We start from the raw sequence: 13,243 nt of genomic DNA, 5'->3' as shown, positions 1-13,243 counted from the left end.
ATGAGGAATGGACAAAAAAACCTTGTTTGGTGTTTGAAGAATGTACGCTTTACTTGGATTTTTTTTTTTTCACCTGGGCACCTCTGCATCGGAGGGAAATACGTAGTTGGCAAAGTTGTAGTTTCAAACAAGCGAATTTACGCTGTTTTTTTTTTGCCTCGTGAAACCCAATTGTGAGAGAAAATTTGCTCTTCATAATTTACGTACGAAATTTTTGCTACTTTATTCGAGCGGAATATTGTTTTTTCCGTTGCAGTGAAACCACTGAAGGTTGAAATCGTGGGAAAGGAAAAATTCGTGTCAGCCAATCGAAAGTATGAAATCGAGTGTCGGAGTACGGGTTCCAGACCGCCTGCATTATTAAAATGGTACAAAGGATCGAAGGAGCTCAGAAACTCATCAAAGGACGTAAGTTATGAAAATTTCCTTTTTACGCGCTGATTGAATTGCCCTGTGAAATTTTTTTTGAACGAAAGCACACGGTCTACATTGAGCCATCTATGCAAACACACATTTTTTTATTAAAACTCCGAGCTCTACATATTTTAATTTTCCAGCTTTGCTTTGAAAAAAATAAAATAATTCTTTACTCAATTATTCTTCGACATAAAGTTATTTGCTTTCATAAAAAATTTGTATATGCAACATGGATTTTAATTGAAAAGGGTTTAACTTCTGAATACTCCATCAAGCAACTTATCCGACTCTTTTTCAAACCATATGCAAATATTCCAAGCACTTGAAATGAAAAAAAATATATATTTGTGTTTTTCTGGACTTATACAAGCCAAATTTCGTTCCCAATTTATTATAAATGTTAATCAAAAAACGAACGAATACCTGCATCCTGAATAAAAAAAGAAAAAAAAAAGTTACACCGTGAATTTCAAAGGGACTGATAACCAAATCCCACGAATCATCTATTCAAGCGCGCAAACGCCCGCACACCCAGAGACAATCCCCAACAGACAATATCGACTTGGTAGGGATACTCGTTCGTTCGTCACACGCGCAATCATCATGGAAATCGCCATCTCTCGCAGCGAGGCCTCGCGTGTAACACGCCCCCCCTCGTTGAGCTCCCGCGGAATTAATCCCCTCGTACGCATCGGTCCGACCGTCGCTCATGACATTCGGTGTACGCCCTCGTGATTTGCATATCATTAGTTTATTGTGCGTTTATCATTTCACCCGGTGCGGGCGCAAACCCATCCGGTCTCGCGTGGGATATCGGGTAATTCCTTCCGATACGGAAAACTGAATCGGTAATACGTCGGGGGTGACGATGAATTCATGTTCCGATGGGCCAAAGTGTTTGCCGCGGCACGAAATTGAGGGAATCACGCGGTGAAACGGTTTTTTACGGAAACAACGGGACACTTGGATCTTTTACGATTTTTATAACGAAACCAAGTGACCCGGTTCTTTGAATCAAAAAAAATGCATCCAACCCCGTTTCGTTACATATTTTCTTTCGACTAATTTGATTGACTAAATTATTTTTAATTGCAAGAAAATACTTGACAGAATGGGGGCGAAGAAACTTTCTTTTTTTCTTTTTTCATTCAAAGAATTGATGCGAAAAAAATCTGGGTAACGCTATGTTTTCACGTAAGTTGGTAAACTTTCTCATCAGTTGCAGAGAGACGGAATGAGCATAAGTGTCATCGAATGGGTGCCGAGAGCCGAGGACGAGGGGAAGTATCTGACCTGTCGAGCCGAGAACCGACACTTGCCAGAAGAAACCATCGAAGACAAATGGATGCTGAAAGTTCACTGTGAGTATACAAACTTGGGGGGGTAAGAGAAGTTGTGGCCAAACTTTTTTTAAGGGCAAGGAGAAAATCCTTGCGACGGAGCGACCCCATAAACCAATGACGCACAAATGGACAGACGTTTCTCGAAATTTCGATGAGAAACAAAAATCTCGTACCTACTTTTTGTGCTATCGACACTTTGCGCGAGCTGTAACGTGTTTTCGGTGAACTTGCGTATTGTACTCCAACGTAGGGGAAAAGAAGTACATCGTTACTTGTTACAAAGTTCAAAGTATTATATATTTCACAATCCTGGTAGAAAATTACTACATCTGCCGGCTGAAAACTCGTTAACGTACATGATCAAAAGGGTTTGTAACACGTTGACGAGTTTTTGGCGAGTTTATGTAGTAACGTTTTTACTAGGGAAACTGAAAAACTATTCAAAATAATGGCGAGCAAGAGCTTCAAATTCAGACAAAAGTTTCAATCCGGGCCCTCAAAACGACCTAATGAGAGTTCTTAGGCAACAGTTTGAAAAGAAGCGAAATTAAAAGAGAGGTTTTTACTCAAAATTATTTATTATTTTTTTTTTTTTATTTCCACCCAACTCCTACTTTTATACGTGCAAAATGTTATTACCCCGCCTTTAGAGTTCCAACATAAACATATTAATCAGGAACTTTAATTACCTACGGCGGTGGACCAAAAGCGCGGCACCTGTGCACAAGTACCCCGTGTATACATTTACTGAACCGTGCACACGCCATCGATCAAAATGACACAATGTGTGCCAACAAGTTTTAACATTTAATTATATATACGAACAAACTATAGCGGTGTAATTAATTATAATCTCGTTGACGGGTGGAAGGGACATTAATTGAAGTCGGACTGATCGATTATAACGGGCGTTTCGGCAAATCCGCGATATAATGGAATCAATCGTTAAGTAAATACCAATGAAATCGCATCCGGTTATATAATACGTGTATTCAAATGGCATCTCGGCATATACGCGAAACTGTTCACGTGAACGAGACTTAAGTTCGCATAATAAGTTCAACTGGGTGTGATTCATTATCGCGTTCGAATGAGCGCCGGTGGCTTGAAAGAAGCAAAGTTGGGACGTAGGGCCGATGCATCGCGATTTCGTTGTCCGCGCCAACTCGCTTGGATAATGAAAGTGGATTAAATTTGCCGAGAAAACTAATCATTTCCACCACGCTCTCCCTCTCTGGCTTTTCAACTTTTCATCGACATGGTCCGTTAACTTACCATGTGCCAGCTCGTGGGGTATCCTCGTAGTCTCAAAATTCGAGTTTACCAATAATCAACTTTAAGTAAAAATAAAGTAACAAAGGATATTTTACGCGTCGATAGTTGAACAGAGCGATGTGAAAAGCTACCGGTGCGAGCATAAACATTTTCCGAAGAAAAGTGCTTGAGCCAGGAGACGGGGAAACTCGTCGAGACATCTTTAATTAAAGTTGCTAAAATAAATAGGTACGTGAAAAGAACAAGTAAAAAATGGACAAAGGAAACACCAGTAGTTCCATTCCCCATGTGGAAGGGAAAGAAAGAGAGAGAGAAAATGTTTAGGTGAGTCTCCGAGTAACATTTAGCGCAAGCCAACCAGCATCCACTCCCACAAACCACCGTAAAGAGAGGTCAAAAAGGGGGAGAGTGAAAAAAAAGCGAGACACGCGTCTGACTCGATTTAAACTTTACTACTTGCAAACACTGCAAGCCGAGCTGTACGACCGCGCAAGAACGACCGGAGAAAATACAACCTCCCGCCGCTGCAACGGCCGCGCACGAGAAAACACTGATGACCTGTTACGCAACAAGGGCCCCCCTCCTAGCTTTTCTCTGGAAAACGAAGCCCCGCAGTCGAGGAGAAAAGCGCGGGTCACGTAGGATGTTTTAGCCGGGGCGCACTCGCACGTCATCATCCCTCCCGTTGCCACACGAGCGGAGCATAAGCAAGCGCCTGGTCCCCGAACAACCCTACATATACTCTTCCACACACGCTGTGCGCGCGTATACTTAATACACCGGTGATCCCACCGCAATCGGACTTTCCGCTGCGATGCAACACACGCCCGCACAACAGACGCCCGGGAAGCCGGGGGTTCGGGCGTGCATTACGCAGTATCGCGTTACGTGAAAGATGTGCATGCATAATGGAAATCAAGCCACCCCCCCGACGCGGTGTATAAATAAGGCACGAGCCGGGGCGCGTGGAACCGTAAACCGAGCCGTGCATACGTAAATTCCCCCCCCCCCCCGCACTGCAACCCTGTGAACTATCTTTCCATCTTGCCGACCCTCCGTGACCAAAGGAGAGCCGTGAAAAAATACACGCATCACCCCACATGCATCCCAAAGTTGGTATCCGGGTCGCGGGTGCGTGCAGTATATATACATACAATACCGAGCTCACTCTTTTCCACCTGTGCCCGTTTGTTCTTTTCCGTGGGGCCGAGGAGCCGAACAATTAACGCGGGGCGAAAGTACAATAGGAGGAAGCGGCGGAAACAATGGAGGTCTCGCGGAGCGCCATTGTAGCCGAAATTTATTTGGCGCGTTGTAAATACTCAGCAGTACCTGTACGAGTGCGTGTTATCGAATTTTCGGAGAACAAGGCCGGCCTTTGGGTGGGTCCCACGGTTATACGGGGAAAGAAAGAAGGAAGGAAAAAAATGAAAAAAGGAGTTTTGCGATGTTTTTCAAGGGGTGTGTGTATAGGGTACGAGGGGCCTGTGCTGCGGGGGGGTATACGGCTTTATTTCTCCGTCCCCTCGGAAGTAGCGAATAATGCAATTTCGAAGAATGCAATAAAGTGTGTTTTCTCGGCCGGGCGTCTTCTCAGGTAGACCCTGCACGCGTATACGTGTACACACGCGCGCAGAAGGGAGAGCAGGGGGAGAGGGAAAATATAAAGAAATGGCTCCGACGCATTACCCGCGCACGAACTTTGATGTCTATATGTATGTGTATAAAAAAAAAAAAAAAAAAAAAAAAAAAAAAGGGAAAAAACATACAGAGCGGTGGATATGGGGGAAGTTGGGAAACCTCTTCCCCTTAAGAGAAAAGAACAAGTTTCCCCCTCTCTCTCTCTCTCTCTCTGACTGGCGTAAACCCTGTATTTCGAGAGCAACTCTCTCTTTCTCTCTCTTTCGATCCAATGCGAAAAGTGTTGAAGAACGTACAACTTAAAAAGTTAGGATAGTCGATTCCTCTTCTTTCGTGATCCACTTTGAGGAGTTCATAACTTTTAGCGTGCGACATTGTCGGTTTTTTTTTTTTTTTTTTTTTTTTTTTCCCTTCCCTCGGCTGTTCTATTTTCTCCGAATGCATTCGTACCGGGAGAGAAAGGACCACCAAATTACTGTCCCTTTTTTTGCGATCGTATTATACGTACCGGCGGAATGGACCACCCAACTCTGAATTTGAGTTTTTTTCTTTCTTTCTCTTTCTCTCGACATTTCCTGGAATTTGAAGATTCTTTTTTTTTTTTTTTTTTTTTGTTGAATAATGTAGTCAGTGGATGTTATATTACGTCTGCTTCCAAAGAAAAAAATATACAATGTATTTTACTTTTAATTAAAGTGTATTTTATTCGTATGAATTTTATAAAGTAGATAAAAAAAGGGCATTAGCTTGCGAGTTACAATACATAAAATTATATTACAATTGGGCAAGTCATAATGTAGTAACAAAAGTAGTTCTACAACTGCTGTGGTAACATTTCACGTCTAGAAATAACTTTTTTTACGCCAAGTACTATAGCTGGAGATCAAAATAATATTAATTAACATCAAGTTGAATTTTAAAATTAAACGACTGCAAAACATATTACAATTACACAATAGATCGTCGTTATAACATCCAGCAACTAGACGATTAAGATTTTCTTAGCCATTATATTTATAGCGAGAACAATACCTTGATCTTCCCTCGAAAGAAACACCGTTAGTTTTTAAGATTGTGCTGTAGCGACTTTGAAAAATATTTATCCACATTCCTATGGGGAGGTAGTTACCAAAATTATAATTTCTTTTTGTAGTAATAATAATAATAATAACATAATGTAAGTATGATGAAAGTAACGTTTTCGCTTCGACCGTTGCAGACGCGCCCATCGTTGTGCTGCGAGTGGGACTAACCTCGGATCCGAAGGACATCAAGGAAAACGACGATGTTTCCTTTGAGTGCAACGTGAGATCCAATCCCCGAAACTTCAAGCTAACATGGCATCACGGGGTAAATATGTATTAGCCAGTCTCCTCCTCCGCTCGTTACATAAACTGTTTACACGAACAACTTGATCCCTAAGACGACGAGAAACCGTTCAGACGAAGATAAACGAGAAGTTCCGAATTTGCATCTGGCAACCGCGCGGGGGAGGAGCGAGATGAACAAACAAAAACACACACGACAAACCGCGCTTTTGTACCCTTTGTACCGTTAATTTTTTTTTTTTTTTTGTTCTTTTTTTTTAATGAAATTATAAACATTCCGCTCGCAAGATAATGACAAATAAAAGATAAACGTGCTCGACTTCGCGATGATAATTTCGAGATTCAGCGGAATCATAAAGAACCTACACGACAAATGGAAGTCGAAGTATAGTCAAAGAGGGTCCCAATAAGCTCGGAGAAAGAGGGAGGGAGAGGGAAAATAAACACACAACGTCAAACATCACTGCAGAGTACACGGAAAACAGGGAAGGAGCCTACGGGTAATATTATCCCTCGGGGGATCAAACATCATCCCTCTCTTTCCTCGCCCCCCCCCCTATCTTCGAAAGCTCCGCGTACCAGCTCGAGAAAAGGAGGGAACTGCAGAGACGGGAAAAGCAGCGTTTTGCATGAGCTTTAGTTTTATTTCCTGCAATTTTTCAGTCCTATACACGGCAGCAAGCGATGCCGGGCGCTCTAAAAGCTCCGGCGCAGCTTTTCCGCCTGCCAGCAAATGTACTACATCGAGAGTGAATAATTCTCGCACACGCAAAGATTCGTGAGAAGGGGGCAGGGGGGGAAATAAAGGCCGATAGGAGGGGGGCGCCGATGCGAAAACACGGAGCGCAAAAAGCTTTTTAGCGCCAGAGTGTATGTAGGAGTGCCGGGGAGGGAGGGTAGTTAAGCCGCTCAAGGAGGATCACGCCTCCTGTTTATAGATCCCGGCCTCCCTTACTTCTATTACGACTACACGAGCCATCACTGGAGTATATACCGTACTCCGCCACACGGGGTCTCTCCCCACGCGCGTATACGAGCTCGGGTGGCTACAAATGGGGACACGAGCGGGAAAAGAGCCGATGCTTTGCCGAGCCAGAAGGACCGAGCTCCTCTTTTATTCCCTTTGTCGTAATCGCCGTACAAACATGAAGGAAGATTAATTTTTATAACCCTCGCGCCAGAGAGCCGCTCATCTACTTTTGCCAGGTGTTATCTCCAACGCCCCTTGGGAAGCACGCGCGGACGCGAAGCTCTACTTCCTTCTCTCGTCTCTACTCCTGCGCTACTTCTACATGCAAACAATCAAGTGCGTTAAGCTTGACATTAATATGAGCTTTGAGAACGAATCGGTTTAACGTTTATTAGTTGATGCTGCGAGCGTGAATTTGCCAATATATTAGCTTCTTCGCGAGTTTCGAATTGGTTTGGTCATTTGGTCAAACATTTAAATCTTTTACCTCAACGACAATAAACGAAAATTACAAAAAAAAAATAAATAAAAAATGGTACGTACATCGAAATCCCCTCGTTGCGTTAAATGGGCCCCTCGCGTATAATTATTTCTCGCATCATTAAAGGCGCAAAACGAAACGAGGGGTGTTTCTGTAGGACGCGAAGGGTGAAACAATGGCGCAATGAATAATTAACGCATAAAACCAAAGTGCGCGGCCAAAGTTGCATTTTCAAAAAACACGCCCTCTCAAACGCAATTGAGCGAAATATATTGGACGTGTATGCGCTACTGCCGGCGATGCGTACAACCCTCCCACCCCCCTGAACCAGTCTTTTATATCTATACCACGCTAACGGCACTGCAGACGCGTTCTCGCGAAGTTATTGCAAATTTACGATCAGCCGGTTGTTACCCTCGCGTTTATTCAAAATGATTTCACCTCCGAAACGTATAAAGTGCGTTCGCTCGGCGCGAATCAGTCACTGCTCTCGTTCGTGAAAATCAGGCTGCCATAAAACGACTAGGGGGTACACTTCGAGAATCTAGTCGCCCTTAGGGTCGTAAAAAATTTCCCGTTAATCGCGTCCCGCGGACGTGTACACGTTTCAACGATGGGCAAACAACGCGCCGTATAACTACGACGAATCTCGTTAACCGCGACCTTAATGCTATGGCTCTGTTTGCGAATCGGGAGACGTGCCATGTATATAAGCGGAAACATAATTAGACTTACCAAGTAATACAGTATATACACGTGGTATGGCGTCACGATTTTCGAGCTGTGGCGCGTGTGCGTCAAAAATCTCTTGTTCCAGGACAAAGAGTTGCGGCACAACGGCAGCGCCGGTGTGGTACTGACGGATCAATCCCTCGTCCTCCAGAGGATAACCCGAGAAAGTTCCGGGAACTACAGCTGCTTGGCAACCAACTCCGCGGGCAGCAACAGATCCAACGTTGTTTACCTCCGTGTTATGTGTGAGTTGAGCCCTTGTACTGTTGTTGTATAATATTATCTCGATTCTACTCTTCCGGCAATCAACGACAAACTCAAACCAAGTCGCCAGGTTGATATTGGTGGGGACGGGGAGAAAAGCTTTTGCAGAACTTTTTTAACGATGGGGATGGCGATTTTTTAAAAGAAATTATTACCGAGAGAGAAAAATATGCAACGCTGAGGTTGAACTTTTAACGAAATACTGGTAAATGTAGGCACAATCGAGGGCACTGGGGTTAAACCCTCCCGTAGCCAAGAAACCACTCGATCATTAATACCAGGAGGACGATAAACGTTGTGGTGTTTACGATAGAGAGCAAACAATAATTCAGGGTGTAAATTATTCGAGTGCACGGGCATTATCATCCTCTTCGGGGTACTTGCAAAACATGAGCTCGCTTCTAAACCCACAGACGCTCCGATCTGCAAGCACCTTGGGCCGATAAATCCCGAGGATCGGGTGCACCGACCGCCCTCGGAGGAGAGAGGCGAGAACAACGAGGCGCTGGTCAGCGAAAACGAGGACGAGGAAGAAAACGACGACGGCACCTTTGGGAGACCCACGACGGCAACGGGACATCTTGGCGGAGACGGCAACAGTAGCCTCGCGAGGCACAGGAGCGTCAGTCTCGTGTGCGAAGTCGAGGCCCACCCGAGCAACGTCACGTTCCACTGGACCTTCAACGGCACGGGCAGCAACGCCCTTCTGGACCTGCCCGAGTCACGGTACACGAACGAGGAGACCCACAGCCGGCTCAGGCACTCGTTGCATACGGACGGGGACTACGGGACCTTTGGCTGCTGGGCGAGCAACGTCGTCGGACACTCCAAGCAGCCTTGTTTTTTTCGGCTACCTCCCCCGGGTGAGTGCCCATTGACTGCTTTTTTTACTGATGGAGATGCAAATTTTTTTCTTTTTTTTTTTTTTTTAATTTAATTTAATTTAGGTTGGGGAAAATTCGAAAAGTTATAATTTTCGTATAAATATTTGCCCCATGGTATTACCGGCTTAGAAATTCACAAGTGATGGCCATTATTTTACGAAAAAAAAAAAAAAAAAGAAAAAAGTGTACCGCTGCGACTCCGATCGATCCGTTTTCATTAGCGATACGCCACAATTCTCCGATACGCGCTCATCGATCGCTCGTAACTTTTTCGACAATCAAAGCACATGCCATAATCCCAAATTAATCCCTCCATCGTCGAAAATATATACGTATATACGATTCGTTCATTTGTACACGAGCGCGACGCTTCGCGTTATTCATATAATTAAACCCCACGCGGGCGACCCCCCTCTCGATACATCGCTCTATAATGCCATTCCGTCGATTTGGTATAGCTTGTCGTTATTATTCCCCCCTCCCCACCCCCCTCGTCCCTGCCTAATACCAATAAAGGCCCGACTATCTCTATGAAACAATTATGGCGCTTTTAGCGTGTACATCCGCGCGTCGCCTATAATATTAATTAGTCCACCCCGACACGTTGTGTTGTACACGCACTGCAGCCACTCTGTGCACCTTGGCTCGGGCTCATAATTGAAATTTCCCCCAAAACGTATCCACATCCGCGTGGCCCACCTCGTATTGTGGGCTCTCCCTTCCGGAGTGTGTATATTTCTCCGGAGGACAAGGGTAGCTTGTGTATAGCACGTATTGTACAAACTGGCCATGGTATAGCCATGTGTGGAGCTCAAACGCAAATATACCGTTAATTGTTGATACTTGAAACATCCGCGTCGCGAAAATGAAGAGTCGATTCACGATGGGACCATTTAACCATCGCAGCGATCTCTTCCGAGATGTGTAGCGGTACTTGTGTGAAAATGAACTCCCTCGCGAGTAACCACTCCTGCGCAGAGGCGTGAAAGACGCAAGTCTTTTTGTTAGTACAGGTGGGCGCATTCCGTGTCAAATATACGTGTAGAGGGAGCTTATTCGCAGTTCCGCGTTTATTGGCTATTGCGAGCGAAATGAAATATTTGCGGCTTCCGTGGGTGTTCCCCAACGCTGTTTTCTCGCCCTCCACAGCGAGGGCCCTTTGTTGCGCGGTGCAGGACACTCTCCACACCCGATTCCCCTTTGTGAATGGCCAGCCACCGCGAGTAACATATTATGCACCCGTGGAATAAATTAATTTTCATTCGCGTGATTAAAAGTACGACTAGCGGGGAAAGATGATGCGTGAAAATTTAGAGCTTCCGATGATCATTCGATACGAATTCGTCCGCAGAGCTAATTTTCCAAGTTTTCATTCGGAAAAGTAGCGCCCGATAACGAGAACGGAGGAGCGGAAGGAAAAAAAAGGAACCAGCACCCGCTTCGATGGTTGTTTAACGCGATAAAAATGGCCCCGGCAGCGCGCACGACGCCGTCGAATTTAATTAAACTCATAATTAAACATGTGCGCGCGTAACAGCGGCCCCGACTTTTCCGAGCAGCAGTCGCCGGCGGTGCCGATATCATTAAGCTCCCGGCAAGGAGTAGTAGGAGGGACAAGTTGTGATATTTCGTCGGGTCTGCTCGAAAATTTTTCCGCGCACGTGCCGCCCTCGCTCTAATTGGACGCGTAACTCATTTCGCGAAAAACGCGAATGGGCCCTTTATACATATACGTGAGTGCGTTTCTTGTGTAATAATTAATGCCACGCGTGCAGGTACTGCCTCTCCAATTACTTTCCGAAGCTCGGGATGGTGCTTCACTGGGAGAAACTTTTTTAGGATTAAAAAAAAAAAAAAAAATAAAAAAAATACACACTACAACAGTACGTTTGAGATGAAGCTAGGTTTTCTTACTTTGAAAAAAATGTTTGTTTCCGACGTAATAAAACTTCACCTTCATTCAAGAGAGAATTCTTCTTTGGTACTGTTTTAGCAAACATGTCCGTTATTATTATAAAATTGTTTCTCACGTAAATTTCTCTTTGCGAAACAAAGGAAACCATGTAGTGGTTACGGATTCATGGACCGGACAAATGGAATGGGTGGTATTTCTGCAATATTGCACTACGCGCTGTAAATAACATTATATATCATTTAAAATGTAAAATAAAAAATGTATATATGATTGTTTGGCAATATGAAAAAAAAAAAAAAAAAAACCCAGTGAGTCCCCGGCCACTGCAAAACTGCACGACCCAGAACCAGAGCTCCAGTTGGATCCGGATATCCTGCCAGGAGGGCTTCGACGGCGGTTTGCCGCAAAAATTCGTCGCCGTAGTGGGCGACAAGCGCTGGGAGTCACCCACCCCGAGCTGGGACGTCGAGATCCTCAAGCCGAGCAGCGTCGTTTACCTCTACGCCGTAAACGCCAAGGGCTCGAGCGCGCCCGTCGTCATGGATAACATTGCCTTGTTCAAGGACGTGGCCAAGTTCACGGGCGAGTCGACCGGTGAGTTTCGACGCCCATCCTTACACGTGTGTGTGTGTGCCATACAATTGTGTGGACGCATACACGCGTCGCTTTTTTTTTATATGCACCATCGTTGCCCTCGATTTATGGCTTTGACGCGCAAGCTCGATTTCCGAGGCCATTATTCAACCCGCTCCGTGTACGGTGGTTGGTAAAATCGCTACGGGTATATATTCAGTGTGTGTATGATATTTCTCTCTCGGTCGAGTAACCGAAAAATTAACTTGGATAATCAAAAGTCATGTCATTTCATGACCTTTCGAGCAGCGCCAACAATGGACCAACCTTAGAAAATCCCACGGCACGCGTCGATATTTGTTTTCTCAAGTTTTGTAACAACGAGTTGGCACCATCGCGCATAAACAAGTTCGTTTTCTGGTAGTATGCATGTACACGCGAATCGTTTAATTTATGCAATCAATAATCTCAAAACCCCCTGACCCGCGTTGCGCCGCGAAAATTCCTCGTTTAAAATGTAAATGCGGTTATTTTCATTACATCCGATTGGAGGGTGCGGATATCGAGCCGCGACACGTACACGCGTGTACCTGTATTTGGGAAGCAAAGAAAAACACCGAAGCCGGAAATGCCTGAGTATGATTATTCGGAAAGAATAAATGATATAATATCCCATGTATGAGTTGGACGTTCGATTGTGCGCAGGAGAGACGGGCATCTCGATCGACATATCGCCGATTCTGATAGGACTGGGTGGTACGGCGACCGGGTTGGGGCTCATCGTGACCGGGGTACTGATGGCCCTGTGGCGCAAGGACGCGGCATCGGCGACGCCATCCAAGCCGAAGCCGCTCCACCAGCCGCCGAGCATCGCCACCACCTTCGCGGTCAAGGCCGACGAGGAGGACGGCAATCCCGACCTCATACCCACGACGGCACTCACCAACAGCTACACAGGTATATAATGTACTGATGATTTCGCCCTCTTTTTTCTTCTTTTTTCTATGCGTCTCTTTTTTCTTTTTTTTTTCTTTTTTCTTTTTTTTTTTTTTCGCCGTTATATTATCATACAACATTACAGTTTATTAGAAGTTTACATCTATAGGTACATAATATATCGTAATATGTAATTTTAAGACTTAACATTTATAGATATCCCCTTTGATATATTTTATATTTACGAAGTGATGGGAATTTTTCGAAAGTAATCTGTTTCATTTGTTATTTGTTGAAAGCTCACTTTTTTTTCTGCAAAAATCCACGCATGTTGTACTCACCGGATTACGGCGAATGCGTAATAAGCTTTGGAACGAACATTGATAAAACACTACGCGCGGTTCGTAATCCGTGCACGCCATTATTCGAAATATACATTTTGATGAAAAGCTCGTTGGGATGGAGCTGAACGTGCATATTTTAT

The 13,243-nt window shown here is 44.7% G+C and overlaps 1 protein-coding gene across 1 annotated transcript in view; it reads left to right on the top strand.

The window, feature by feature from the left end:
• Positions 1 to 13,243, top strand: part of LOC106647336 (nephrin) — an 81,313-nt gene that overhangs the window by 67,520 nt on the left and 550 nt on the right. Inside the window, exons 7-13 of the mRNA XM_089591344.1 lie at positions 257 to 408; positions 1,637 to 1,778; positions 5,896 to 6,026; positions 8,273 to 8,432; positions 8,865 to 9,314; positions 11,560 to 11,832; positions 12,529 to 12,780. Of these exons, the coding sequence (XP_089447470.1) occupies positions 257 to 408; positions 1,637 to 1,778; positions 5,896 to 6,026; positions 8,273 to 8,432; positions 8,865 to 9,314; positions 11,560 to 11,832; positions 12,529 to 12,780 (1,560 nt within the window). The remainder of the gene's footprint in view (positions 1 to 256; positions 409 to 1,636; positions 1,779 to 5,895; positions 6,027 to 8,272; positions 8,433 to 8,864; positions 9,315 to 11,559; positions 11,833 to 12,528; positions 12,781 to 13,243) is intronic.

The sequence above is a fragment of the Copidosoma floridanum genome, unplaced genomic scaffold (assembly GCF_036245765.1).
Source record: "Copidosoma floridanum isolate Cflo_tuat_1 unplaced genomic scaffold, Cflo_Japanese_pri ptg000013l, whole genome shotgun sequence".
In the NCBI taxonomy this organism is placed as follows: Eukaryota; Metazoa; Arthropoda; class Insecta; order Hymenoptera; family Encyrtidae; genus Copidosoma; species Copidosoma floridanum.
Note: the sequence above shows the minus strand (reverse complement) of the source record. Positions and strands in the feature narration are given on the sequence as shown.